Below are 26,884 nucleotides of genomic sequence, written 5' to 3'. Positions count from 1 at the left end.
TCAAGGAAATAAGAGAGGACACAAACAAATGGAAAAATATTCCATGCTCATAGATAGGAAGAATCAATATCATGAAAATGGCCATACTGCCCAAAGTAATTTAAAGATTCAATGCTATCCCCATCAAGCTATCACTGACTTTCTTCACAAAATTAGACAAAAAAATATTTCATATGGAACCAACAAAAAGCCCGTATAGCCAAGACAATCCTAAGCAAAAAGAACAAAGCTAGAGGCATCATACTACATGTCTTCAAACTATACTACAAGGCCACAGTAATCAAAACAGCATGGTACTGGTACCAAAACAGATATATAGACCAATGGAACAGAACAGAGGCCTCAGAAATAACGCCACACATCTACAACCATCTGATCTGTGACAAACCTGACCAAAAAAAAAAAAAGTAATAGGGAAAGGATTCCCTATTTAATCAATGGTGTTAGGAAAACTGGCTAGCCATATGCAGAAAATTGAAACTGGAATCTTTCCTTACACCTCATACAAAAATTAACTCAAGATGGATTAAAGACTTAAACATAAGGCCTAAAACCATAAAAGCCCTAGAAGAAAACCTAGGCAATACCATTCAGGACATAGGCGTGGGCAAAGTCTTCATGACTGAAACACCAAAAGCAATGGCAACAAGAGCCAAAACAGAAAAATGGGATCTAATTAAACTAACGAGCTTCTCCACAGCAAAAGACACTGTCATCAGAGTGAACAGGCAACCTACAGAATGGGAGATTTTGCAATCTATCCATCTGACAAAGGGCTAATATACAGAATCTACAAGAAACTTAAACAACTTTACAAGAAAGAAAAAACAACCCCATCAAAAAGTGGGTGAAGTATATGAACAGACACTTCTCAAAAGAAGACATTTATGTGGCCAAAAAACATATTTAAAAAGTTCACCATCACTAGTCATTAGAGAAATGCAAATCAAAACCATAATGAGATACCAATCTCACACCAGTTAGAATGGAGATCATTACAAAGTCAGGAAACAACAGATACTGGAGAGGATGTGGAGAAATAGAAACGTTTTTACACTGTTGGTGGGAGTGTAAATTAGTTCAACCATTGTGGAAGACAGTGTGGCAATTCCCCAAGGATCTAGGACCAGAAATACCATTTGACCCAGCAATCCCATTACTGGGCATATACCCAAAGGATTATAAATCATTCTGTTATAAAGACACATGCACACATATATTTATTGCAGCATTACTCATAACAGCAAAGACTTGGAACCAACCCAAATGCCCATCAATGATATACTCGATAAAGAAAATGTGGCACATATACACCATGGAATACTATGCAGCCATAAAAAGGAATGAGTTCATGTTCTTTGCAGGGACATGGATGAAGCTAGAAACCATCATTCTCAGCAAACTAACACAGGAACAGAAAACCAAACACCGCATGTTCCCACTCATAAGTGGGAGTTGAACAATGAGAACACATGGACACACGGAGGGAAACATCACACACCAGGGCCTGTTGGGTGGTGGGAGGCAAGGTGAGGGATAACATTAGGAGAAATACCTAATGTAGATGACAGGTTAATGGGTGCAGCAAACCACCATGGCACATGTACACCTATGTAAGAAACCTGCATGTTCTGCACATGTATCCCAGAACTTAAAGGGTGTTTTTGTATTGTTTTGTTTTTTGTTTTTTAATGTCAGGCTTTTGGCCTCACTCTCCCTGTGCAAACCAGTAAAAGGTCTAGGATTTGTGAGCTGTCCTTGCCCCCACTTGTTTTGTTTTGATACATGTTTTCTAATAATCCAGTTTATCTCTTTTCCCCTGCAGGCCATCAAACTCTAAACGGTCATGCAACTGGAGCCTCATACAATGGCCTCTTCTGCTGGGGACCCTTAGATAAGCTTCTGAGGCAGACTGGACTGACATTTCCTCAAAACAGCACCCCCTGTCAGCAGCAAGCAGTTAAGATCAGTCTTTGCCCTTATCACTATCCTTATTCTAACGGCAGTTAGATGTACTTTAGAGGGGGAAATGAATCAGCCAAGCAAAAAGGGCTCCTTGGAGAACCTCTTACTGGGTGGCGCTCTGGGGGAATGGGTTGGAGCCATGGAAGTTCATGTCGTTTGCAGATGGGAGGAGTCTGGCCTCTTCTTTTCCTGGGTGGTAACTTGGGATTCAACTGGTGAGATTTGGGCCTGTTAACAGGAATCTTTCTCACTTTGCTGAGTTTTTCCTTTTCACTCAGTAAATTCCATTTTTCTCACCCTTTTATGTGTCCACAAACCTAATTTTTCCTGGTTGTGTGACAAGAACTCAGCTTTTAGCTGAATTAAGAAAAATGTCCTACAATACTATGAAGTCATGGAGAAAGAGAGGAATTGAAAGAAAAAGATTTGGACTCCACTCTCCATTTAAAATAAGCTTTACTGTTCTTTTCAACAATGTAATAGTCCCAGTTGTCTGATAATAATACGTAATTTCCAGGTGCAGTGCTGTGCAGATACTAAATGGCTGAATTTAGAAGACACTGAAAATGAAACAGTGCTTCTATTATTCAATTTAGAAAATGAGAATAGAACTATCATTTGGTCTTTTCTACAGTCTTCCACTACCCAAATTCAAATATGTAATGCAGTAAAGTCTAATCAACGTAGAGACATCACAGAACATAATATCCCCAACATCTTTTCCTTCTAAGCTGGGGGTAGTGGGATGAGAGTGGCAGAGACTAAATACTTGCCATCCCCTGCCCCAGTGAGACAATGGTTCCTTCCTCAGAGGCAGCAAACATCCCACTCCACTCCACTGCCAATAAGACTAAGAGTGTCAGTCTCAGTGGTGTGATCACTTTGCATGACTCCTGCATTCCTAGGCGTTCCTATTTGGCTCCTCTCTTTGAAACCTAAAAGAGCTTGGCCCAACCTGCCACCAGGCTGAGCTTAATCACACATACCACTCACATCACGTTGCACTGCCTCAAGCTTCCACTACTGTGTTATTATGTCCTGTAGGTGGGAGATAAAACTTCCAGGCTGGGGAAAAAAAAAAAAAAAAACAAACTTTTTCACAACTGGGGTTAATTCTCACAAAGGGAAGGCATTCAACTGGCAAAAATTATTGTCATGTTCCATTTAGATAGGGTGCCTCTTGAAGAAAAACTACCTGAGATAGAGTAAGTTGCTGTAGCAGCACAGCTCGAGTGTGAAAACTGAATGCCAATGCAGAGGCAGTGCCTTCAGAAAACACCCACTGCAAAGATGAATCCTGATGATTCAGACTGTCAACTTCTGGAGAGGCAGGACTAAGTCTTTTTCTGTGGGATGCAGCTGTATCACACAGTGTTTCCCAGAGAATAAGTACTAGATGAGTACTGGCTGGATGAAATCAAGAACAACACCAGACTCACTGGACTCTAAGCAAAACCAGGTGGTTGCTGGCCCTGTCAAAATACTCTTTAAAAATGAGCCAGCATCAATGTTACTCCAATGATGCCAGAACTTTTTAGTCAAAGGAGCAGCATACAATTCCATGTTGTGGCTAATTAAGGAAATCTCATCTAATTAGATGACATGTCCTACTTAGAAATAAAAGTATGCCGAGAGAAACTTACTCTAAGAATATGAGGCTTGGTGCGGTGGCTCACGTCTGTAATCTCAACATTTTGAGAGGTTGAGGCAGGCAGATTGCTTGAGCTCAGGAGTTCGAGACCAGCCTGGGCAACATAAGGAGACCCCATCTCTACAAAAAATACAAACAATTATCTGGGTGCAGTGGTGTGCGCCTGTGGTCCCAACAACTGTGCTCCCAACAGGAGGATCACTTGTGCCCAGGAAGTTGAGGCTGCAGTGAGCCGTGATCATGCCATTAACTGCAGTCTGGGTGACAGAGTGAGGCCCTGTCTCAAAAATAAAAATTCAAAATTAAAATAAAAGTATTAGAAATAAAATCTGATTCTATATCCTCTCATGACAGTTAGTAACCATAATGCCTTGATCATTATGGCACTTTGTAATCTTGAAGGGAAAAAAAATGTTTTAGAGAAATTGGAGACTTTCTTACTTCCCCATTTTAAATCTAAAAATAAAGACACTATGCTAAAACCAATGGTATTCAGTTTTCATTCTGAAAGAAAGTGAAACTGGTAGATGACTACATACAAAGAAGTAAAAAAAAAAAAAAAAAAAAAAAAAAAAAAATGCAACTGGGCAGCTTAACTTTAAAATGTATTTTCAACTTTTTTTTCTTTCTCTTGGGTTTCAAGATACAACCTTGAGGAAAACTGCAGAAGCCTTTCCTTAGCCTTAAAAAAGACTCCACATCTCTCCCTTTCTCATGATATATCCTCCCTTCATATCTATCTAACCATATGCTAATATCTAATTATGTGCCTTCTTAGAAATTCCAGGAGCTAATCTTGAGACAGATAGACCAAGTCTGGAGACCCAGCCGCAAAATTCCAGAGGTTACTTCAAGGCCGCTAGTTAACAATCCAGTCATTGTTGAAATGACATCAGCCCATGTTCCAGCTGGACTGGGACCCAAGTTAGCCATCAGAACAAGACACATAGACATTTACTCTGCCCAATTCTTGCATGCCTGCTTTATCAAGTTTTCCCTTTTTAAATCTCTGCCTTCCACCACCACCCCACCCCAAATCAGAGCAGTTACTTTGGATAGGAATCTGGCGGCTTCTCTCTCTTTTTTTTTTTTTTTTTACTAGCTTTGGTTAATAAAGTTACTGTCTTTCTACAAGGTCTTGCTATTGTTAATCGGACTATACAAGCAGAGAGCATCTGGACTTGTGTTTGATTACAAATATACAATGATCTAAAGGTGGTCACAATGGTACTCAAACATTCTAATAATTAGTGGAGCTCATTCTCTTTATGTTACCTTAATTAGCCATGAGTTTTGAGAAGCACATAGAATGTTTACTTGGGGATGCCAAATTTTATTTTGTGCCACTGACTATATAAAATTTAAATTACCCATACTTGTATATCATATCCCCTTGCTCCTCCATCACCACCATCAAGACTATAGCACTGGGAGGACAGGAACCATCTCTCACCTACTCTTTATAAGCTACATAGCAGCTAAAGTGCTACATCCTCTGCAAAGCCTTCTGTGACAGTCTGTTCTCACCAGAAGGTAACTCCTTCCTTGCCTCCTTGTTGTATTGAGTGTCAGCACTACCCCTTTACTTTAAGATTTTAGCACATTCTCACTCCGCTAAATATTTCAAGCCCTTGGGGAATTAAAAAAAAAATACTCAAAAAACAGCTAGAATCCATGTCCTTAATAACAAAACTAAAAGCTAGCCATAGGTAGACACATATTAATCGAGCTAAATTACAGTATGGCCATTTTTCTTCTAGTACAATTACCTTTGGCTTTAAGACAAAAATGAATCATTAGCGTTCTGCATGTCTTCTGGCAAAGAAATAAATACACAGTGTGAGCTGAATGCTCAACATTGTGTCATTAGAACAAGTTCTATAGATATGCATTTGCCGAGTTAATCCTCCTTCATTATCTTCATTAGCTAACAATGCACATGGAGTCACTGCCCATAATTATTGCCCTAACAGACATGCATGTTTGAAATATTAACTTTCCCACAGACTCCAAACCTTCAGTAAGCAGCTCTCAATGATTCATTACATTAATAATATATGTCATCATACTCCTCTTAAATATGCATGAGATTAAAAACCACCCATGTTGCAAATCTTCCAATATCATTTTTACTATAATTTGTTACCTTTTAGATACTGTAATTCTAACGGCAACCAGGTACCACTATAATAAAGGTAAGTTTAATTATCTGGTTTCTAAGTAACCAGTATTATAACTTATTCCACTTTTATTCCATTTTAACATGCATTCAAATGAGAATATTTCATAACACAAAGTATAATACTTTTTAAAGTATATATGATTTTATCCTATAATTCTTTCCCCAGAGGTCACTGCCACCATGAATTTGTGTTTATCTTTCTAATGCTTCCTTTACTGCTTTTACTGCGTATGTATGTATCTATAAATAAATCACAGATGATAAAAAATAAAGTAATATGTTTAATTCACAGGATAACCTAGTTTAAAATTGCATATAAAAGAGGTAAATTAATTTTGATAGGTATTTTATAGACAAATATATAATTCAAGATTGAAATTTATCAAGAAATTAGCATGTAATATATTGATGCCTATTAAAAATACATTGTAAAGTAATATTTGGATAGTTATGATGTCCTATTTCTAATCAAATACATTATAAACTTTTATAAATTTTGAGTTTATTCAATCTTTTACAGAAAAGATCAGATATGATCCAAAAAATGCAAATACAAAATCCACCAGAAGAGAATAAAATTCAAATAAAGGTAAAAATCACATCATTAATCTCAGATCATGTTACTTCACACACCATTGTTAGAACAGCTACAGATTATTATTGACTTAACTGTAATAATAGTAATAATGGTAATTGCCACAGTTACGTGCACCAATAGCTTATTTAACTTACTATATGTTAGGCACAGTAATTAGTAATTTACATTAATATTTCATTTACTTTTCACAATAACCAAGTTGAGATATTAATAATATTGACATTTTATAGATGAGGAAAGGGGAGGCCTACAGAGATTAAATGACTTGCTCAAGGTCACAGGGTTTGATAATGGAGGGGGTTTGACTCCATGTCTATCCTCTTAACTACAAAGTCAGAACCCAGCTCCCCAGAATGCCTGTTTCCTTGCATGGCCTTAGATGAGTCCTTTAAATTCTCTAAAGCTCATTTCCTTTAGCTGTAAAATGGGAATAACATTAATACATGCTAGAATTACTGAGAATTAATTAGGATGGTTTAAGAGAAAGTACTGAGCAAATCACGGAGCAATACACTGTTGCTTGTCATGTTACAGATAAAAACAACGTTGCAAATGAAAAAAAAAAAAAAAAAACCCTGCAAATTGGCTCTTGGTCAAAATTTTCCAAGAAGAAATAGTTTACTTAGGTAAACATTAATGATTGTTTTATTTTGTGATATGACTGGAGCAGGAATCTCACCCAAATCTCACTTTCAATTGTAATCCCCAGTGTTGGAGGTGGGGCCTGGTGGGAGTTAACTGGATCATGGGAGCACTTTCTCATGATTTAACACCACCTCCCTTGGTGCTGTTGTTGCAACAGTGAGTTCTCATGATATCTGGTTGTTTAAAAGTGTACGGCACCTCCCTCTTCTCTTCTTCCTGCTCCAGCCATAAGAAATACTGGCTTCCCCTTTGCCTTCTGCCACAATTATACACTTCCTGAGGCCTTCATAAAGGCCAAGGAGATGCCTCCAAGCTTCTGGTACAGCCTGCAGAACTGTGAGCAAATTAAGCATCTTTTCTTTAGAAACTACCCAGTCTTAGGTATGTCTTTACAGTCATGTGAGAACAGACTAATGCACCTTGCTTAGGTAAGACACAGAAATTATTACATAAAGGCAAATAGGAATCAATATCTTTATTATACAGAGAGAGAGAAAGAGATAAGCAACAATAGACTAAGCTGGAAGTGAACAGTGAAACTAGGAATGCAACTTTGGAGATGTGTACCATGAAAACTGTCATACCACTGGATTTGGGCTATCTAAGAGCTCTTCAAAACTAAGGCTTTTTAAAGTTATCTGGAGTCATTATGAAGTCTTAATTTACTGTGATTCATATACATATATGTATTGATTTCTGGCAATATTTAGCTCTTTAGGCATAGAAAGGGAAAATAATATTCAAAAGTGTCATCATCATTTTAGATGTTATTACTGGGATTATTTTTCTACAGGGCTTTGTGTTTTAAAAATTATGTTGTAAGTATCATGTCAATCAAAATCCTAAAACAAGTATTATTGCAAGTTTGAGATCAGGAAACTCGAATTCAACAAGGTTAATAATAAATCTGTATATCTATATATGCTGTATATGTGCATGCATGTGTGCATGTGTTGTACATGATGAGCACATAGGTGTCAATCATTCTGGTTAAATATTAGAAAGCAAAAAAGTAGCCCATCCTCTTCTTTGGAATTAGAGAAACCAATGAAGTACTGTATCAAAAATTAGGGGGAGAAAGATGAGAAGTAATAAATGGTAAAGAAAGTACAAAACGTCTCTAACACATAGATAGACCAATAACTACTTCTATTAAGAACATGAACTTGGTGTTTTACCTAGATTAGAACAAGATGCAGAATTTAGCAGACAGTGATGAGGTGAATTACCCTTGTGCCCTCCTCCCACAGCACTGGCTCAGACAACCACGAACAATGCCCCATCACCTCTTTGCTGGATTTCCTTTTCATTCCATCCCCATTTCCATCTCTGTGGTGGTTCAGTCAGGCTGGTGGGAAAAATTTTAGTTTTAATAGCCACAAACCCTCTTGGAAGGTCTGAGGGTTTGCATAACTTCAGTAATAAATCTGTCTGAAGGCAACCTTGTCCCCTTACCTTTAGTTAAGTAAACTAGAGTAGAAACAAAGGAATGTGGAGAGTTTACCTAACTAGCTTGTTTACTCGTGTGGTCCTAAGACTAACCTTTGATCTAACGTGGGTGCTTAATTGCCTTCTACTTGGGAAGTCCACAATGTCAATTACACTCTGGTGGTGTTGACTCAAGCCTTTGTCAATTAATCTTTACTGAATAAATGCAAGTCTTGCTGACTGATTGAGATCACAGTCAAAACTGTTTACAGCAATTTGCGTGGAGTCTGTAAGCGGCCCAGATGCTCAGCTGGACTGGCAAAGCAGAATATCTGTGTGTCAGTGTACTTTATTCATCCATCACTGGGTCAGGGTCTGTAGGACAGACCCCCACACATTTCTGGGGAGCTATTCTGTATCTAGCTATTAGGCTGCTGAAGACACCAAGGTCTTGGGATGATGTTCAGATGACCAACACCTGGAATGGCTGCATGTTCTCTAAGGCTAACACATATTCCTGGGCTTTGTCAGTGACTTGGAGTGTCACTACTACTCATAGGACAATGACTATTTGTTTAACCTATATAATCAGATAACAACTCTAAGCCTCAGCTTTCTTGTCTGTAAAATAAACTAACTAGCTAATTTCTAAAGTGTTAAGACCTTGCCACTATAGGAATTCTACATCCAAGAGATGTCTTGTTTTCTATTTCCTGAGGCACGTGAATTTTTTGTATCTAGTAGCTTTGCACCTTTCTTAATGTCTGATCATTAATTATTTAGACAAAGTACATATAGCCAAAAGAAAAGAAATAGAGAAAAAGGCCACATATTTTCAGTAATTCCTATAGTCACTTTCAAGACTCTCACATCACTAAATGAGGAATAAAGGAGACTCTGAACTGCATAAACCCACAAATATAATAAGTTGCATTATCAAAAGTGTTTTCTTGATGATGTAAGAAGAACATTGCGAGAGAGTGTAGAATCTGCAAGGTCCTACCTACCTCCTGGCCGTTCATGCTCTCCATCAGTGTGTAAAAGCATGGCAATGGGCATCCCTACATTCTTGGATCTTCCAGCCACAACCACATTTTTTCCAAACGTCTGAATTCCTTAAAATACAGAGTTAGGTTTAAATACAGAATTGATAACAAGAAGTAAATTAAACATTTGTACAGTCAACTGAAACCTTCTTTTAAATATTTCTGATTGAATCTGAATTATTATGTGGCTTATCTATAATATGAGCACATTCATTATTTATAAATAATTCATTTTATGCTTCTTTGATTTGGCACTTCTCTGATTATGTCCTCATTAAAAAACACAGACATTCTTAAGTTGATGTTAAGTTACTATTAAACACTGAGATTCACATTAAGAGTTAGAAGAGTAGAGTCTTAACATATGTTAACCGCTAATTATAAAATAAGCAAAGTACAACAATGTCAAACATAATTGGCAATCAAATTTTGAGCAACACTGGAACAAAACAGGCATTTTTCACAAAGCTCATGCATTTTACTCCATAGGAAAGAAGCATTAAACTTACAGACTTAGAAAGATTTAAAAAATAAAGCCTGTAGAACCTTCTACTTCTTTTCCACTAAGTTTCTTCAGAAGTAAAGCAAAGAAGTTAGAACTAAGGATTTTCCAATACTAACACTGTAAGAGTATGATTCTAGGATCAGTTTTCTCTTGGAAGTTTTTCTTTCTCAGAAAACAGATTAGAAAGGAGAAAATGCTGCCAAAAATAGAAGTAACAATGATGGAGGTAGGAAAATCATTAACATATAAGGCAATTTGGGTTAATTAACATAGAGGTAAACATCTGTATACACTGTAAGAGCATTACCTGATCCAGTACAGTACAAGAGTAAATGTTTAAAATGAAAACCCAAGTCAATAGAAATGATAACTATGTGATCAGCACATATTTTTAAAGGTACAGAAAAATATATTTTAGAAAAGTTTTCATCATAATGCATGAAGTTTATATTTTAAAGGTAGATATATACCACCACTATGTGGAAAATTCACTTCCTATAAGTTGCAACTGCAGTTATATATAGCCTGGCTAATGTTCTTCATTTTATTTTATTTTGGATTTTTTTTCTGTTTGTTTGTTTTGTTTTTGAGACAGAGTCTTGCTCTGTCACCCAGGCTGGAGTGCAGTGGTGTGATCTCGGCTCACTGCAAGCTCCACCTTCCAGGTTCATGCCATTCTCCTTCCTCAGCCTCCTGAGTAGCTGGGACTACAGGTGCCCACCACCATGCCCAGCTAATTTTTTGTATTTTCAGTAGAGATGGGGTTTCACCCTGTTAGCCAGGATTGGATTATGTTTTGACTTCTATAATTTTATATCTCTCTATAGACTGATGTTTTATGGCTTATGATTTTCTGCCACTCTACAGGACTGAGGTGGTCCCATCAAGTCTCAGTGCACAAATGCTCAGCTCAGCACCTAGCATCCATGTCCTGCAGACCACAAGTTACCAACCTGTTCTTTTTATTATTTCCCAAACAGCACTGGCAGTGGCAGGTATGAGAGAATGCTGATCAAGGCACAATCTTCCAATATTGATAATATGAAATCCATCTACATCTTTTTCTGGGGCAATTCCATTGCATACCGTTCGCTCATCAACGTGGTCTGAAAAATAAATAAAATTTGTCTAATTTTAAAATCCTTATTTATTTGGTAGTCTGAAAAATGAAATCTGAGAATCTAAAGCCACATCACTTATAATTTAGTTCCAAGAAAGGTGTAAAGTCACTATTATTATTACTATTTGCCACTAAAATAGTAAGCCAAAGTGCTCTTGACTGATACCTATAATGAACTGCAGCTGGAGTATATGCTATTCCAGAGTCAAAGTGGCTGGACCAGTGAAAGAAAAAAAATTGTGAATTAAAAAATACCAATAAGATCTGGTAATAGCCAGGTGTCATGTCTTTGTTTCAGTAAGTTTGTATATTTACAGGGTTTGAATCCACATTTCTCTGACACAAGACAGTTATACTAATAACCTTCTATTAAATACTTTGACCTCTGGAGATTAAAAGGGGTTTGTTAGTGTTAAGAATAGTCATAACATCACGAGTTCATAGCTTCCTCTTAAATGACATAACAAAAAAGTTAATATAAAACATGTGCATACACACACATCTTTAAAGCATTGTCACAGTAAAACAAAAAATATTACTACGATTTGCTATATGGAAGAAAAATAACACAACCTGAGTAATAAACTCATCAAATGAAATATGGGATGCCAGTCATCTCATTTTTTAAAAGCAAGTATAGAAATATAAAACAGCCTCCTATTACTCTATGCAGAGTAGTTTAACTTACCACTAACCTAACAATTAAGCCATGTGCCTAATATATTAAAAGTATATTTTCTATGTAAAAGTTTCTTTGGCCATTATATAATGCGATTTAGACATAATTCCTTAAAACATTATAAAAGTCCAAGTTCAAACTTTTCAGAGAGCTATGCCTTGGGCTTTATATATTTTGTATTCTAAAAGTGTGCTACTGCTACTTTACTATAAGTCAAGTCAATTAACCATAATTAATTAATTAATTAATTTTAAAGGACAAAAGTCCTTTAAATATATAAAAGTATTCATTTGAATCTTATTCAAATAGAAACTGAGTCTTTGGAAAGTCTCTTCATTCAATAGTTTTTCACTTCTAATAACTGCATTCAGTCTATAATGTTTTAGCAGGGCCTCCATCTATTTTCTCTAAAGCTACAAGATCATCATATAGATTCTAGTCAAACTTTTAAAAGAATACATATTTAACTTATTACATAAGGGCAAAAATAGTGGTTCTTTTATAAAAAAATCTAGGTGATGATGATGATAAGTCATTTTTAAATCACCTATCATTCATGCAGAATCTTCATGACATGGATATTTTTTACAATGAAATGAAAAGTTGTATATATGAAAAGAAAAACAACCATATTTGAAGTATCTATTTTCAGCTAGGACTCAAATTAGTTTATTTCTAAGTTCAAAACTGGCAAATATATGCATGGGCTGTGCTACTGATTGAAAAGAACACAACAAGGACTCTTTGTAGATTTTAAGAACCATTCTCCAAACAATAAGCCTGAATTACACTGAATTTTGCCATCTACCATTGTTTGCGCTCCCATTCAGGGAAATAACATTAAAGCTATAACAAATATTTCATTTCACACACCAGCTGAAATACTTGAGAAGAAGTGTAAGCATCTGAAAATCCGGAAGCCAGAATTAGAGACTAGTGGTACAGATCTGTCCTCTTGTATATGCCAACTTCAACCCAGATCATAATTCAGATCACCATTTTGGTTTGTCTTAAGTATTTAAGTATTAGTAGTTTAAAAGACAGATGAGTGGACATACAAAAGGTACAGTGGATTCATAAAACCTGAATCTAAAAGGAAAAGAGCTTCATATGAGTAGATGAAAAAAGTGAAGATCATAAAAGTCAAGAAAACCAATTCATTTATCATTTTTATGTAACTCTGTTATCTCAGCAGTATATTAAATCTAACATATATCTTTTTCCAGGAGAGATCTACCTATTATTATATAGTATACAGTATATAGCAATAATCTGAACTACTCTAACATTTAAAAAGTGCTTTACAATGATTATATTAGTTTTATATCAATTTCCTTTTAATCTTCATGGTTACTGGGGATGAAAGTAAAAAAGATATGATCACGCCCATTTTAAAGACAAGCTCAAGCAGTTACAGTCAATCTCACATTACTACTAAGAATCCAGAATTTAAATCCATATCCTTTTAAGATCAGTTTTTCCTTTTGTATTATAGAGAAGTCATAATAAATATTAATCATTTTAAATACCATTCAAAAATTAAAATCACAGAGGCATCCCTCCCAACTCCTAATAAGACATTTGATAGCTCTAAAATATCCCAAGAAATGTATTGTTTCTCCTAGGGCTCCAAATATAACACTGTTCCTAGATGAATACTTGTCTAAACACATACAAAAAAGCATCAAACATTTTACATTTAGGATTACAGGTAATCCTACTTCCTTTTATTATATGAGTAAGAGAAATAAATACATTTCCTGTTTGTGACTGACTGTTACTAAAAGTCTCCCAAAATCTCACCCTTGGGGCACATGACTTGAACAGAAAAAACAATCGCGAGACTCAATAGCATAATTTTCTCACAACAGTTATACAACATGTTTGATTCACTGTTGGGGTCCGTGCCGGGGGTGGTGGAGAATGAAAGAACACACAAAAGACAAAGACACACAGAGAACATGGCGGCCGCACTCAGAGCCTCCGCCTCACTTTATTTATACCCCATAAACCCCACGTCAGCAGAAAGAATGCAATGCAAAACAAACTTTCTTTTCCCACATGTAACCTTCTACTCAGTTCCTTGTTTCTATGCTCTTCCTTATCTGCCCGCCTTCTTGGCGCCTACGGGAGTTCATTAAAAGTTCAATTGGAGATACTGTCCTTGAGCCCTATCTATTCTCAGCATACTGTTTTCAAAGGCCCCTGCAATTCACAGGATACATTGGTAAACGACACACCACTTAACATCTTACCCAAATGAATGATAAAACTGGTTTTATTCACTTTGTGTTTTTCCCCCTTCTATTTAAAGTTATGAAAAGTCATTAAATCATGATAGGAAAAACAGAACTCATCAAATCAAAATATGAACCACTGCAATAAAACAGCTTAGATATAATACCTTCAGGGACTTCACTGTAGATTTACTATGCTGAATGAATATACATTTTGTATGGGTTTTTATTTATTTATTTATTTTTTTATTTTTTTTTATTTTTTTTGAGACAGAGTCTCACTCTGTCGTCCAGACTGGAGTATAGTGGTGTGATCTCAGGTCACTGCAACCTCTGCCTCCTGGGTTCAGTAGATTCTTCTGCCTCAGCCTCCCGAGTAGCTGGGACTATAGGCACGTGCCACCATGCCTGGCTAATTTTTGTATTTTTAGTAGAGACGGGGTTTCACCATATTGGCCAGGCTGGTCTCAAACTCCTGACCTTGTGATCCACCCACCTCGGCCTCCCAAAGTGCTGGGATTACAGGCATGAGCCACTGCACCTGGCCACTGAATACATATTTTCGTGATTTATTTATAATATGCTTAATTGCCTTTGGACAATGAACAGAAAAAAAAGGAACAAACAAATTACTGGCTTATTTTCCACCTATAGATTTTTACATTACTGTTTAAAAATACCACCTTCCACTTCCCCCACATCTGTTGGATAAGTGCAAGCTCATCAGTATAGTAAATATTGTGTCCTTTAGCTTATTCTTCCTATAGTCTCTTCTCTGTGTTCCATACCTTTACCAACCATCATCATCACATGCCCTGCACTCTAGTCACACCAAACCATGTCCTTTTCCCAAGCCCTTACCATTAACTTCTGCATTGTTATTGCTCATGATGATTTTTTTCACTAGTAATTCTCTCCTCTCAGTTTTTTTCATATCCTATTCATTCTACAATGCATTGATCAATTGCTCCCTTTTGAAATGATCACAAATAGAAATAATATTTTTTCCTCTGTTTTCCCATGGAATGGCTATAAATAATACTTAGCACACTAGTTCAGTTAATGATATTAGTTGTTTAATTATCCCTATCATTTATGAATGTGAGCCTTTTAGGACACAGTCTGTCTTAAACTGATTCACTTATAACTACTCCATCTCAGTAGACGGTGTGAAAAAAAAATATCTTGGGTCCCCAAAATCACTAAGCTAAAGGGAAAATTCAAGCTGGGAACTGCTCAGGGCAAATCTGCCTCCCATTCTATTCAAAGTCATCCCTCTGCTCACTGACATAGATGCATGTTCTGATTGCTTCTTTTGGAAAGGCTTATCAGAAACTCAAAAGAATACAACCATTTGTCTCTCACCTACCTGTGACCTGGAAGACTCCTCCCCCACTTCAAGTTGTCCCCACCTTTCTGGATGGAGCCAATGTACTTCTTACATATGTTGATTGATGTCTCATGTCTCCCTAAAATGTATAAACCCAAGGTGTGGCCCAACTACCTTGGGCACATGTTGTCAGGACTCTGAGTCTGTGTTATGGATGCCTGTCTTCAACCTTGGCAAAATAAACTGAGACTTGTCTCAAATTTTCAGGGTTCACAATGGGAAACCCATCCTTCTATGCTACTTGCCAAGAAAACCTGGAGTCATCTTAAATATCCCTCTTTCTCTTACACCTAACAACCAAACCATTGGAAAATCTGTTGGCTTTCTTCATAATAATATATCTAGCACTTTATCAGTCTCACCATGTTCATGATACTACTCTACTTTGAGTGAACATTATTCTTCCTGTCAATTCTTGAAACAGCTTCCTAATTAGTTTCCTTCTTCTATATGTGCAACCATACAATTTATTCACAAAACAGCAATAGAGTTATACCTTTGAAATGCATATTTGATCACACTGCTTTTCTCAAAACCCTGTAATGTTATTACCTTAACAATTGCAAACAAGGCTCCACATGATTTTTACTACACCAAAACTATAACTATGTGTCTAATTCCATCACTGGTTACTCTCCTCTTCTCTCAGTCTGTGAGCATCAAGCTGTTAGTATACATCAAGCTGATGCTCCTTGAAAATATGAGGCATTTTGCCACCTTAGCTATAGCTTTCTATTTGCCTGGAAGGCTTTTCTAAAAAAGAACTGTCATATGGGCTAAATCCCTCCCTTCTTTCAAATGTTTTCTTAAATACCACATTCTCACTGTTAAAAGAAACACTTCAGCCAAATTAAATTTAAAGAGGTTTAATTGAGCAATGAACAATTAATGAATTGGGCAGTCCCCAGAATCACAGCAGATTCAGAGAGACTCCAGCATAGCCACGTGGTAGAAGAAGATTTATATACAAAAAAGGGACATGATACACAGAAATCAGAAGTGAGGTACAGAAACAACTGGATTGGTTACAGCTCAGTGTTTGCCTTATTTGAACATGGTTCGTGCAGCTGGCTACATTTGATTGACTAAAACTCAGTGACTGGCACAGGTGTGGGCCACGATTGGTTTACACCTCCACTTGGTATAGTTCACAATATACAGAAAAACCTTTAGGCTGCACTTAAATATGTAAGGAGGCAGCTTTAGGCTAAACTTATCATCAGTGAGGACAATTCTGACCACACTATTTAAAACTATAGGTTCAGTTTCTAGTGATTATGAAGTAGCTTATGTTGGACTAAACTTCTTACAGAAAACAACTGCAAACTTCAGTAAAATCATTTTTGAAAAAAATACAAAAACAACTATCTGAAAAAAAAGGAAAGTCACTAAAAACAAACAGATGTAGAGGAAAGTAGATAGCTGAAAGAAAAAAAAATCACTGAAAGAGTTCTCCACTTTAAAAACTTTTCTAGCCACAGGACAGCTAGAATTTGGACAGAAATATTCAGTCCTACTTGCTTAAGAAATCAAAAGATGAAGTTTGGGGCTAATATCATAGTTGAAAATTGAAGCAGTATATCCAGGAAACGAGAAAGCCACAGAGAGGAGACCCATGCATTGTATACAAATTCTGTATCTCTGAATGACCCCTGAACAAACACACAGGAAACAAATCCCAAGGAGCTCATCTAGGGATAAGAGAACTTACCAGAGATTCTACCTGTGGTTCACCAGAGGAGAAACAAATCTTTAAGTCCTGAATCTGATACAGGCATTTACAAAAAACTTTACAGTTAACATCCTACTTAATACTGAAATACTGAACCTTTTCCCTCAAGATCTGAATAAGGTCCACTCCCACAATTTCTAGTTAATGCTTTGTTGGAGGGCCTAGTGGGTGCAACAAGATAATGAAAAAATAAAGAGGCATAGAGATCAGAATAGAAAAAGTAAAACTCTCTGATCACAGATGGCATAGTTGTTTATGCAGAGCGTGCTTAAAAATTTATAAAACAATTAATAGAACTAATAAAGTGAATTAAGCAATATTACAAAGTCAATATAAGAAAACAATTGATTTCCTGATACAAGCAGTAACTCTCAGAAAAATGAAATATTCTAAATACTCTTTACAGTAGCTGACAAATCATAAAATGCTTAGGAGTAAATTTTTAAAAATTTGAGAATAAGAACTACAAAAGATTGCTGACAAATGACATAAATAAATAAAAGGCATACCATGTTCATAGATTGGAAGAATCAATAATGGTAAGATGTCAATTCCCAAACTGATTTACAGAGTCATTGCAATCATCTCAATCATAATCCCATATGGTTTTTTGTTAGATTCTTAAATGTATATGAAGATTTAAAGGACTTAGAATATCCAAAGCAATCTTGAAAACAGAGTTAGAAGATTTACTACACCGGCCGGGCGCGGTGGCTCAAGCCTGTAATCCCAGCACTTTGGGAGGCCGAGACGGGCGGATCACGAGGTCAGGAGATCAAGACCATCCTGGCTAACATGGTGAAACCCCGTCTCTACTAAAAAATACAAAAAACTAGCCGGGCGAGGTGGCGGGTGCCTGTAGTCCCAGCTACTCGGGAGGCTGAGGCAGGAGAATGGCGTAAACCCAGGAGGTGGAGCTTGCAGTGAGCTGAGATCCGGCCACTGCACTCCAGCCTGGGCGACAGAGCGAGACTCCGTCTCAAAAAAAAAAAAAAAAAAAAAAAAAAAAAGATTTACTACACCTGACTTCAAGACTTGCTACAAAGCTACAGTAATCTAGACAGTGTGATACTGGCATAAGAACAGACAAATAGAGCAATGGAGTAAGAAAAGAGAGCCCAGCTTTAGAGACATGCTTATAAAATGTGAATGCTACAAAAATGCCATAGTAATTCAATGTGAAAGGAAAGTGTTTTCAACAAATAGTACTTAAACAGCTAGGCAGCTATATTGTAGGGGTTGGGAGGCAAAACTTACTATGATGACTATTTCATGCTACACAGAAAAATTAACTAGAAATCAATTAGAAATCTAAACATAAAAGTTAAAATTATATAGTTTCTAGGTGAAAATTTAGAAGAATATCATTGTGTGCTGGGTGTAAGCAAAGATTTCTTAAAAATAACACAAAACACATAAAGCATAAAATAAAAATATTACCAATTAAACTTAAGAAAAATTAAAATCTTATGCTCATCAAAAGGCACCATTAAGAAAATGTACAGGTAAGCCAAAGACTGCGAGAAAATACTCGCAAAACACCTATCAGTTAAAGAACTTGTAACCAGATATATATATATAAAAAAAAAACCACTCAAAGTTAAATCATTAAAAGATAAATAACATTTTTTAAAAAGCTAAATACTTAAACAGCCACTCTACAAAGTAAGATATTCAAATGGAATATGTATGTGATAAAAAAAATCAGAACAGGCCGGGCGCGGTGGCTCAAGCCTGTAATCCCAGCACTTTGGGAGGCTGAGACGGGCAGATCATGAGGTCAGGAGATCGAGACCATCCTGGCTAACACAGTGAAACCCCGTCTCTACTAAAAATACAAAAACTTAGCCGGGCGAGGTGGCAGGCGCCTGTAGTCCCAGCTACTCGGGAGGCTGAGGCAGGAGAATGGCGTAAACCCGGGAGGTGGAGCTTGCAGTGAGCTGAGATCTGGCCACTGCACTCCAGCCTGGGTGACAGAGCGAGACTCTGTCTCAAAAAAAAAAAAAAAAAAAAAAAAAAAATCAGAACAGTGGTTACCTGAGTGTGAGGATGAAAGACAGATAGCAACTGACTGGGAAGGGGCATGAGGAAACTCAGTTGATAAAAATGTTCTATAATATGATAGGGATTTAGATTACAAGAGAGTCTGCATTTTTCAAAACTTATGGAATAGTACATATAAGACGCATACCTTTCAATTCATGTAAATTTCACATAACATAAATAATGAACCTTAATTATGTATACACTAAAGTTTTAGGGGTACATTAAGTGTTCTTACCTTTAACTGCTTCAAAAATAAAATGGATAGGTGAATGAATAAATGGACAGGTACGTGACAAAACAAATATAGCATAATGTGACAAAACAAATATAGCATAACAACTACAGAATCTAGTTTGAAGGCATGAGTGTTCATTGTACCAGTCTTTCAGTTTTTCTGTAAGTTTGAATTTTTTATAACAACATGTTGGGAGGGGGTCAGATAAAAATACCACCTCTCCTCCAACATCCTGATCCCTCCTACCATGCTATACTTCTTTTTTCCGATAGCATATCAACATCTAGTAAATATATTTGTTTATTTATTATATTTATTTTTTATTACCGCCTCCTCTGCTACTCACAAGGACAGAAATTCCTGTCTTTTTTTTTTTTTTTTTTCACTGATCCGCAGTACAAATAATACTGCCTGGACCATAGAGGCACTCAATAAATACTTATTGAATACATGGCTACTATTAACTCTAATTTATAGATGAAGAAACTGAGACAAAATTAGTGGGCAGCTGGACACAGTTAGAAAAACAGGCTGCCATAAGGAAAACATGTCTGATCCTTCTATATCCTCTAACATTCTCCTTTTAAAAATATAAAGGTGTCAGGCATGGAGGCTCATGCCTGTAATCCCAGCAGTTTGGGAGGCCGAGGCTGGTGAATCATGTGGTCAGGAGTTCGAGACCAGCCTGGCCAACATGGTGAAACCCTAAAAATACAAAACCTTAAAAATACAAAAAAATGACCTGGGCATGGTGGCAGACGCCTGTAATCCCAGCTATTCGGGAGGCTGAGGCAGGAGAATCGCTTGAACCCGGGAGGCAAAGATTGCAGTGAGCTAAGATCAAGCCAATGCACTCCAGCCCGGGCAACAATGTGAGACTCCATCTCAAAATAAATAAATAAATAAATAAATAAAAATATAAATATAAAGAAAAACCAAAGGTGGCTTACATTAAAAATCATAGTTTTTTTTTATATTGTTGCATCTACCTTATTGGCTATCTGGTACTATTACATCCTCCAACATAAATTTAAGGTGAAAGATTCATGTTTCTTATTTTTCATTTACTTCTTCCTTTCTGGACATGAAAAAAAAAATACAGGTAAAGCTTTATGCTAATAGATCAAAGTCCACATCCCTAGTGTGTATACAATGCCCTTGAAAATTCACTCATTTATTTACTCAACAAATATTTACTGAATGTCTACCATATTACCAGTAGGGGTTTAGAATATATAAGTGAGGGCCAGGTGCAGTGGCTCATGTCTGTAATCCCAACACTTCAGGAGGCTGAGGTTGGAGGATCACCTGGGGTTAGAAGTTCGAGACCAGCCTGGCCAACATGGTGAAGCCCCATCTCCACTAAAAATACTAAAATTAAGATGGGCATGGTGGCCGTCACCTGTAATCCCAGCTACTCGGGAAGCTGAGTCAGGAGAATCACTTGAACCTGGGAGCCGAGATCACACCACTGCACTCCAGCCTGGGCAATAGAGCGAGACTGTCTCAAAAAAACAGAAAACAAAAATGAATATATAAGTGAGGCAAAGAGACAAAATTCTTGCCTCTGGAATTTATATTTTAATGGAATAAAGGTCTGCCTACTCAAACTACCTACAGTTTCTCATGGTTTATTTTCTAGGAGTAAATGAGTGATACTTTTGGAAACTGTGCTCACTATTCTCAAGTCAATAAATATTTAAGCTACACCCTCTAGGATCTACATCAAGATTTCAAGACAGCAAATACTTATCAGATGCCTACCGCTTTCCCAATATTATTTAAGAGTTGTTTCATCATCAAGGGACAAGGGGACAGAAAAGGAATGGGAACAGACTCTAACCTTGCTGAGCTACTCCACCCTGAAATCTGAGAACATAGTGAAGTTTGGAGGTGGACCAGAAGGTGTTCTCTAGGCCGGAAAAAGGTGGGTCTGGCTCTCCACCCTGCTGAGCCTCTTCTATAGCCATGAAAACTACCCCAGGATGTCCCCAGGCAGGCTTAGTTCATAGGATTAAAAAAAAAAATTAATGAAGTTGGAACCTACACATCATGCAAAGGTTGCTAACCTTTACCCTATATAATTCTCTTAAGTGACCTGAAGAGTATATGGAGACCCTAAAATTATCTTGTTCTTGTAAGTAATGTTAAGGACAGCTTGATTTATTGAGCCCTTGGTAACTTCTGTCAAATATACAGTACTGTCCTTGAAATAGTGTATATTCTATACAGGAAAACACTGAGATTAGTGAACATGCCAATTCTAATAAGCGTCTTTTAAACACACAAGGAGAAAGAAAAGATGTTGTTTTGAGAACCGTGTTTGCAAACTTTTCAAGGACAGTGATTTAGTCTCAAACTGCTTTCTGACTATTTGGTCAGTACCCTGACTAAAAGGTACCTTTCCCCCCAGTACCTACTACAGAGTTAAATAAATTCTAGATAAATATTCATTGACCTGGTAAATGAATGATGAGGGTCAGAAAACTATCATATAACTAGATATTTTAAAATACTTTCTACAGAGAAATATCTATCTTCCATAGGGCCTTTTTATTTTGATAAATGCTTTGTCATCATTTCAAGCTGAATACACTCAAAAACAGATGAGGATATAATGGTAAAGAAAAAACAAAATATGAAAAATAAAAAAGTAACTATTGTTGTTCAAAAAATTCATGATTTTGAAGACATTGTGAAAAGTAAATCATCTCAAGTTAGATGATATAATAGAGACAGGGTTTCACCGTGTTACATGGGCTTATCTGAGAATTCTTAATAATCACTTCTGATTTTTTGTCTTAATAAATATGTAGATAGTTTATTTCAGAACTTTCACTTTAAGTTTTATGAAAAGAATTATTATGTTTGCGTATATATATTTTTAAAAATAACTACCAATTTGGGCTAACCTCAAGTAATTTTTTTCTGTAATGTCAAATTCATCTCATTAATAATAACTATGCTGGAACACAAGTTCATTTTAACAAAATGAACAAAATGTTGATAATAACTGTTCAAAAAGATGTAATTCTATAGAGTTGAGTGACTAAAAATCTCTGGGCATGGTTTCCACATGAATATGAATGACAGAGAGAGACATAAGTGGCTACGGACACCAACCAGTCTCACTGTTATGTAAATTATATCTCAGTGATTTACTCACCTTCCAGTGTAAACCATTAATCTTTAAAAAAAAAAAAAAAAAAAGGGAAGAGAAACACTGATTGCTCAATGCTGCCATCATGTGGTTAACATACTTTACATGCAAGAGAGTGTTCCACTTTTCTTCCCCTTGCTCATAAATTCTTTGATATAAACCTCCCTCTGAGAAAGTTTTTTTTTTTAAGTTGGATAAATAATATTGTGAGGATGTCTTTGTTTCTATGTGACTACACAAATAATGTCAAAAAGAATTTGAAACAAAATATCGGGTATTTTTTCTTTGAATGAACTTCAAATGCAGAAATTGGATTAATCGTAATTCATGGGCTTATGACACAACCTCAATATTGGTCCAAACACAATGCAATTAAATTAGTTTTTCATAATAAATTAGGCATATGCAAATCTACTCCCCCAAACAAAAGTTATGACCTTGATCTATATTTAACCTTAATCTATAGTTAACCTTATAGTCTACCCAATTAGTTTATCCTCTGTCCTGCTCCAAACAGATGTAAACTGCATCCTGTGTCCTGTGCTTGTCATTCTTTTGAGTCCTTTACTGTATAGTTTTATTGCATTTTTTCTATTTCCAGTAAATTTGGGTTTTCAAAAAACAGCTTTGTTGAAGAATATTTGAATATAATAGACTGCATACATTTAGAGTGTACAATTTGATAGGCTTTGATATATACATATACAGATATATACAAATATATACACATATATATACGTATATATACCTATAAAACCATAATCCTAGTCAAGATAATGAACATATTTACCATTCTGAAAACTTTCCTCCTACTCTCTTCATAATCCTTTCCTAGCCCTTTCCTATCCCCTCAGACCCAACTACCTATAAACATTTGCTATGTACTGAATTATGTCCCCCCGAACTTTATATATTAAAGCTCTAACACTTAATGTGATGGTATTTAGAGATAGGACCTCTGGGAGTCAATTAGGTTTAGACGAGGTCATGAGGGTAGGGCCTTTGTGATATGATTTAGTGTCCTTATAAGAAGAGAAACCAGAAAACTTGCTGGCTTTCTTCATCATGTGAGGACACAATGAGAAAGCTCTGTCTGCAAGCTAGGAAGAAACTTCTCACTAGAACCCAACCATGCTGGCACCGTGATCGCACATTTTCAGCCTCCAGACTGTGAGAAAATACATTTCTGTTGTTTAAGCCTCTCATTCTATGGTATTTTCTTATGATAGATCAAGCAGACTAATACACCATGGATATGGTATCACTTCATTAGTTTTCATTTCATAGAATTTTATTGAAATGGAATCATAGAATATACACTCTTATTTGTCTAGATACTTTCACTCAGCATAATTACTTTGAGATTAATCTATATTATAATATGCATCCATATTTTATTCCTTAATATTGCTGAGTAGTATTCTATTGTATGGAATATCACAGTTTCTTTATCCATCGACCTGTTAATGAACATTTGGGTTGTTTCTAGTTTTTAGTTATCACAAATAAAGATTCTATGAACATTCATATACAAATACTTGTATGGACATGTTTCATTTTCTTTTGGGGAAATACACAGGTATGGAATGACTGGACCAACATGTGTGTGTGTGTGTGTGTGTGTGTGTGTGTGTGTGTGTGTGTGTATTTAACATTTTAAGATACTGCCAAACTATTTTCCAATTTTCCAAAATGTACCATTTTGCATCTCCACTACAGGAGAACATGAGGGTTACTTTCCCTCCACATCATCACCAACGCATAGTATAGTCAGTTGATATTTTAATTTCAGCCATTCTAATGGGTTTGCAGTAGTATCTTAATACTTTTCATTTGAATTTCCCTAATGACTAATGATGTTGAACATCTATTCATATGCTTATTTACCATTTGTATTTCTTCTTCCAAGTGTCTGTTCAAATACTTTTACCATTTTTGCTCTTGATATTCTCTGTGTCTGTCATTATTTTTAGAAAGTTTCAGCCACGATTATTCCAAAAGTTTTTTCTGTTCTGTTTTCTCCTGCTATTCCAAATGCATGTACCTTTTGAAAATATCCCACAGTTCTTTGACATTCTATTCTGGAGGGGTTTGGGGTTTTTTTCCTCTTTGCATTTCATTTTGAGAAATTTCTACTGGCGTAACTTCAAGCTTACTGATTCTTTTCCTGGCCATTTCCAGTCTACAGCTGAGCCCATCAAAGCATTCTTCATTTCTGTTAGAGCGTTTTTAATTTCTAGCATTTCTTTTCTAGATATTCTTTTGCATTTGAATATCTGATTGTTCCAGCCAGCACTATTTGTTGAAAATCACATTCTTTCTGTACTATTTGCCTTTCCACTTTTGTCAGAAATCAGTTATCAATATAAGTGTGAATCTCTTTCTAGACTTTCTATTCTGTTTCATTGATCTGTTTTTCTATCTTGATTCCAATACTACATGACTTTGCTTACTGTAGCTTTATAACTCATTTTGACACCAGGCAGTGTTAATCCTCCATGTTACTCATTTTCAAAATTGTGTGGACCATTTTAGGTCATTTGCAGTTCCATATGAATTTTACTCGGTTTCTCCCAAGTTTTTACTAAGGTCACCTTGAACCTACAAATCAGTTTGAGGAAAATTGGTATTTTAACAATATTTAATCTTCTGTTTCATAACACGGTTTATTGATTCATTTATTTAGTCTCCTTTAGTTTGTCTCAGGAAGTTCTGTAGTTTTTAATATACAGATTTTTCCCATCTTTTGTCAAATTAATGCCTAAAGATTTCATATTTTTGATGCTATTATAACTGTATATTTAAAATTTCAATATCTGATTGAAAGTATACAGAAAATCAATTCCTCTATATTAAGCTTGTATCATTCAATCTTGCTAAACTCACTTATTAGTACTAGTACCTGTTTTTTTTTTTCATGGATTCCCTTGAATTTTCCACATAGACAATCATGTCATCTGCTTTTCTTGTCTTATTGTGCTAGTTAGAATTTCCAATGCAATGTTAAATAGACATGGTAATAGTGGACATCCTTGACCTTTCTGATTGTAAGAGGAAAACATTCAGTGTTCCATAATCAATTGTGATGTTGCCTATAGATTTTTCATACATTCCCTTTATCAGCTTGAAAGAGTTCTCTTCTATTATTAGCTACTTGAAAGTTTCTCATCAGGAATTGATGATGAAATTTATTCAGTACTTTATCTGTATCTATGGAAATGATTATATGATTTTCATTTTTAGCTTGTTAATATGGTGAAATACATTGTTTACTGTTCTAATGTTAAATCACATTGGATTCCTGAAATAAAACACATTTGGTCATGATGAATTGTTTTCTAAATTGTTAGATTTGATTTGTTAATGTTTTACTAATATCTTTTGAATCTATCTTCATGAAGGATACCGACTTGTAATTTTCCTTTCTTGTAATGTCTTTGCAAGGTTTTTAGTATCAGAGTAATGCTGGCTCATACAATATGTTAGAAAGCATTCCCTCCTCTTTATCACCATTCTTCCTTAAATATTTGGTAGAATTCACCAGGGATGCCATCTGGACATAGAGCTTTCACTGTGGAATGGATTTGAACTACAAAGTCAATTGCTTAACAGTGCTATTAAGACATTTCTTTTTGAATGAGCTTTGGTAATGTATATCTTTCAAGGAAGTTGTCCATTTCATCTAACTTGTCAAATTAATTGCCATAATGTTATTCAGAATATTCCCTTATTGCCCTTTCAACATCTGTAGAATCTGTAGTGATACTACCTCCCTAAGTCCTGGTATTGGTCATTTGTATCTATTCTTTTCCTTGATGGGTCCAACTTTTGGTTTTACTGATTTTATTAATTTTCTATTTTACATTTCATTAATTTCTGCTCTGATCTTTATTATTTCTCTTTTTTTGTCTTTATGTTGTGTTTTGCTCTGATGTTCCTACCATCTTAAAGTATAAGATGAGATTACTGATTTCTGACCTTTCTTCTTTTCTAAGATATGTGTTTAGTGCTGTGCATTTCCCTTAAGTACTGCTTTAATAGAATCCCACAAACTTTGATATTACATTTTCATAAAAAGTTCAAAACAATTTCAAATTTCTCTTTTACTTTCTTATTTGACACAGGGGTTATTTAGAGGTGTGCTATTTACTTTTCAAATATTTAGGGATTTTCCAGATTTTTTGTTTTGTTTTGTTTTGTTTTGTTTGAGATGGAGTCTCACTCTGCTGCCCAGGCTGGAGTGCAGTGGTGTGATCTCGGCTCAC

At 35.8% G+C, this 26,884-nt stretch overlaps 1 protein-coding gene across 14 annotated transcripts in view; it reads right to left on the bottom strand.

Moving 5' to 3' along the window:
• Positions 1-26,884, bottom strand: part of LOC105477284 (methylenetetrahydrofolate dehydrogenase (NADP+ dependent) 2 like) — a 151,668-nt gene that overhangs the window by 89,908 nt on the left and 34,876 nt on the right. For 11 of the 14 annotated variants that reach the window (XR_003016983.2, XR_011621230.1, XR_003016982.2 and 8 more), the window contains exons 4-5: positions 10,974-11,126; positions 9,477-9,584 (exon numbers count right to left, since the gene is read on the bottom strand). Coding sequence is in view for 8 of the 14 variants with exons in the window: in XM_024791423.2 (XP_024647191.2) it covers positions 9,477-9,584; positions 10,974-11,126 (261 nt within the window). In the remaining 6 variants the exon portion in view is untranslated. Of the gene's footprint in view, positions 1-2,951; positions 3,031-3,608; positions 3,737-9,476; positions 9,585-10,973; positions 11,127-26,884 lie in introns of all 14 variants that reach the window. The other 3 variants (XR_011621231.1, XR_011621232.1, XM_071093503.1) reach the window with 2 other exon arrangements.

The sequence above is a fragment of the Macaca nemestrina genome, chromosome 3 (assembly GCF_043159975.1).
Source record: "Macaca nemestrina isolate mMacNem1 chromosome 3, mMacNem.hap1, whole genome shotgun sequence".
Taxonomy (NCBI): domain Eukaryota; kingdom Metazoa; phylum Chordata; class Mammalia; order Primates; family Cercopithecidae; genus Macaca; species Macaca nemestrina.
Note: the sequence above shows the minus strand (reverse complement) of the source record. Positions and strands in the feature narration are given on the sequence as shown.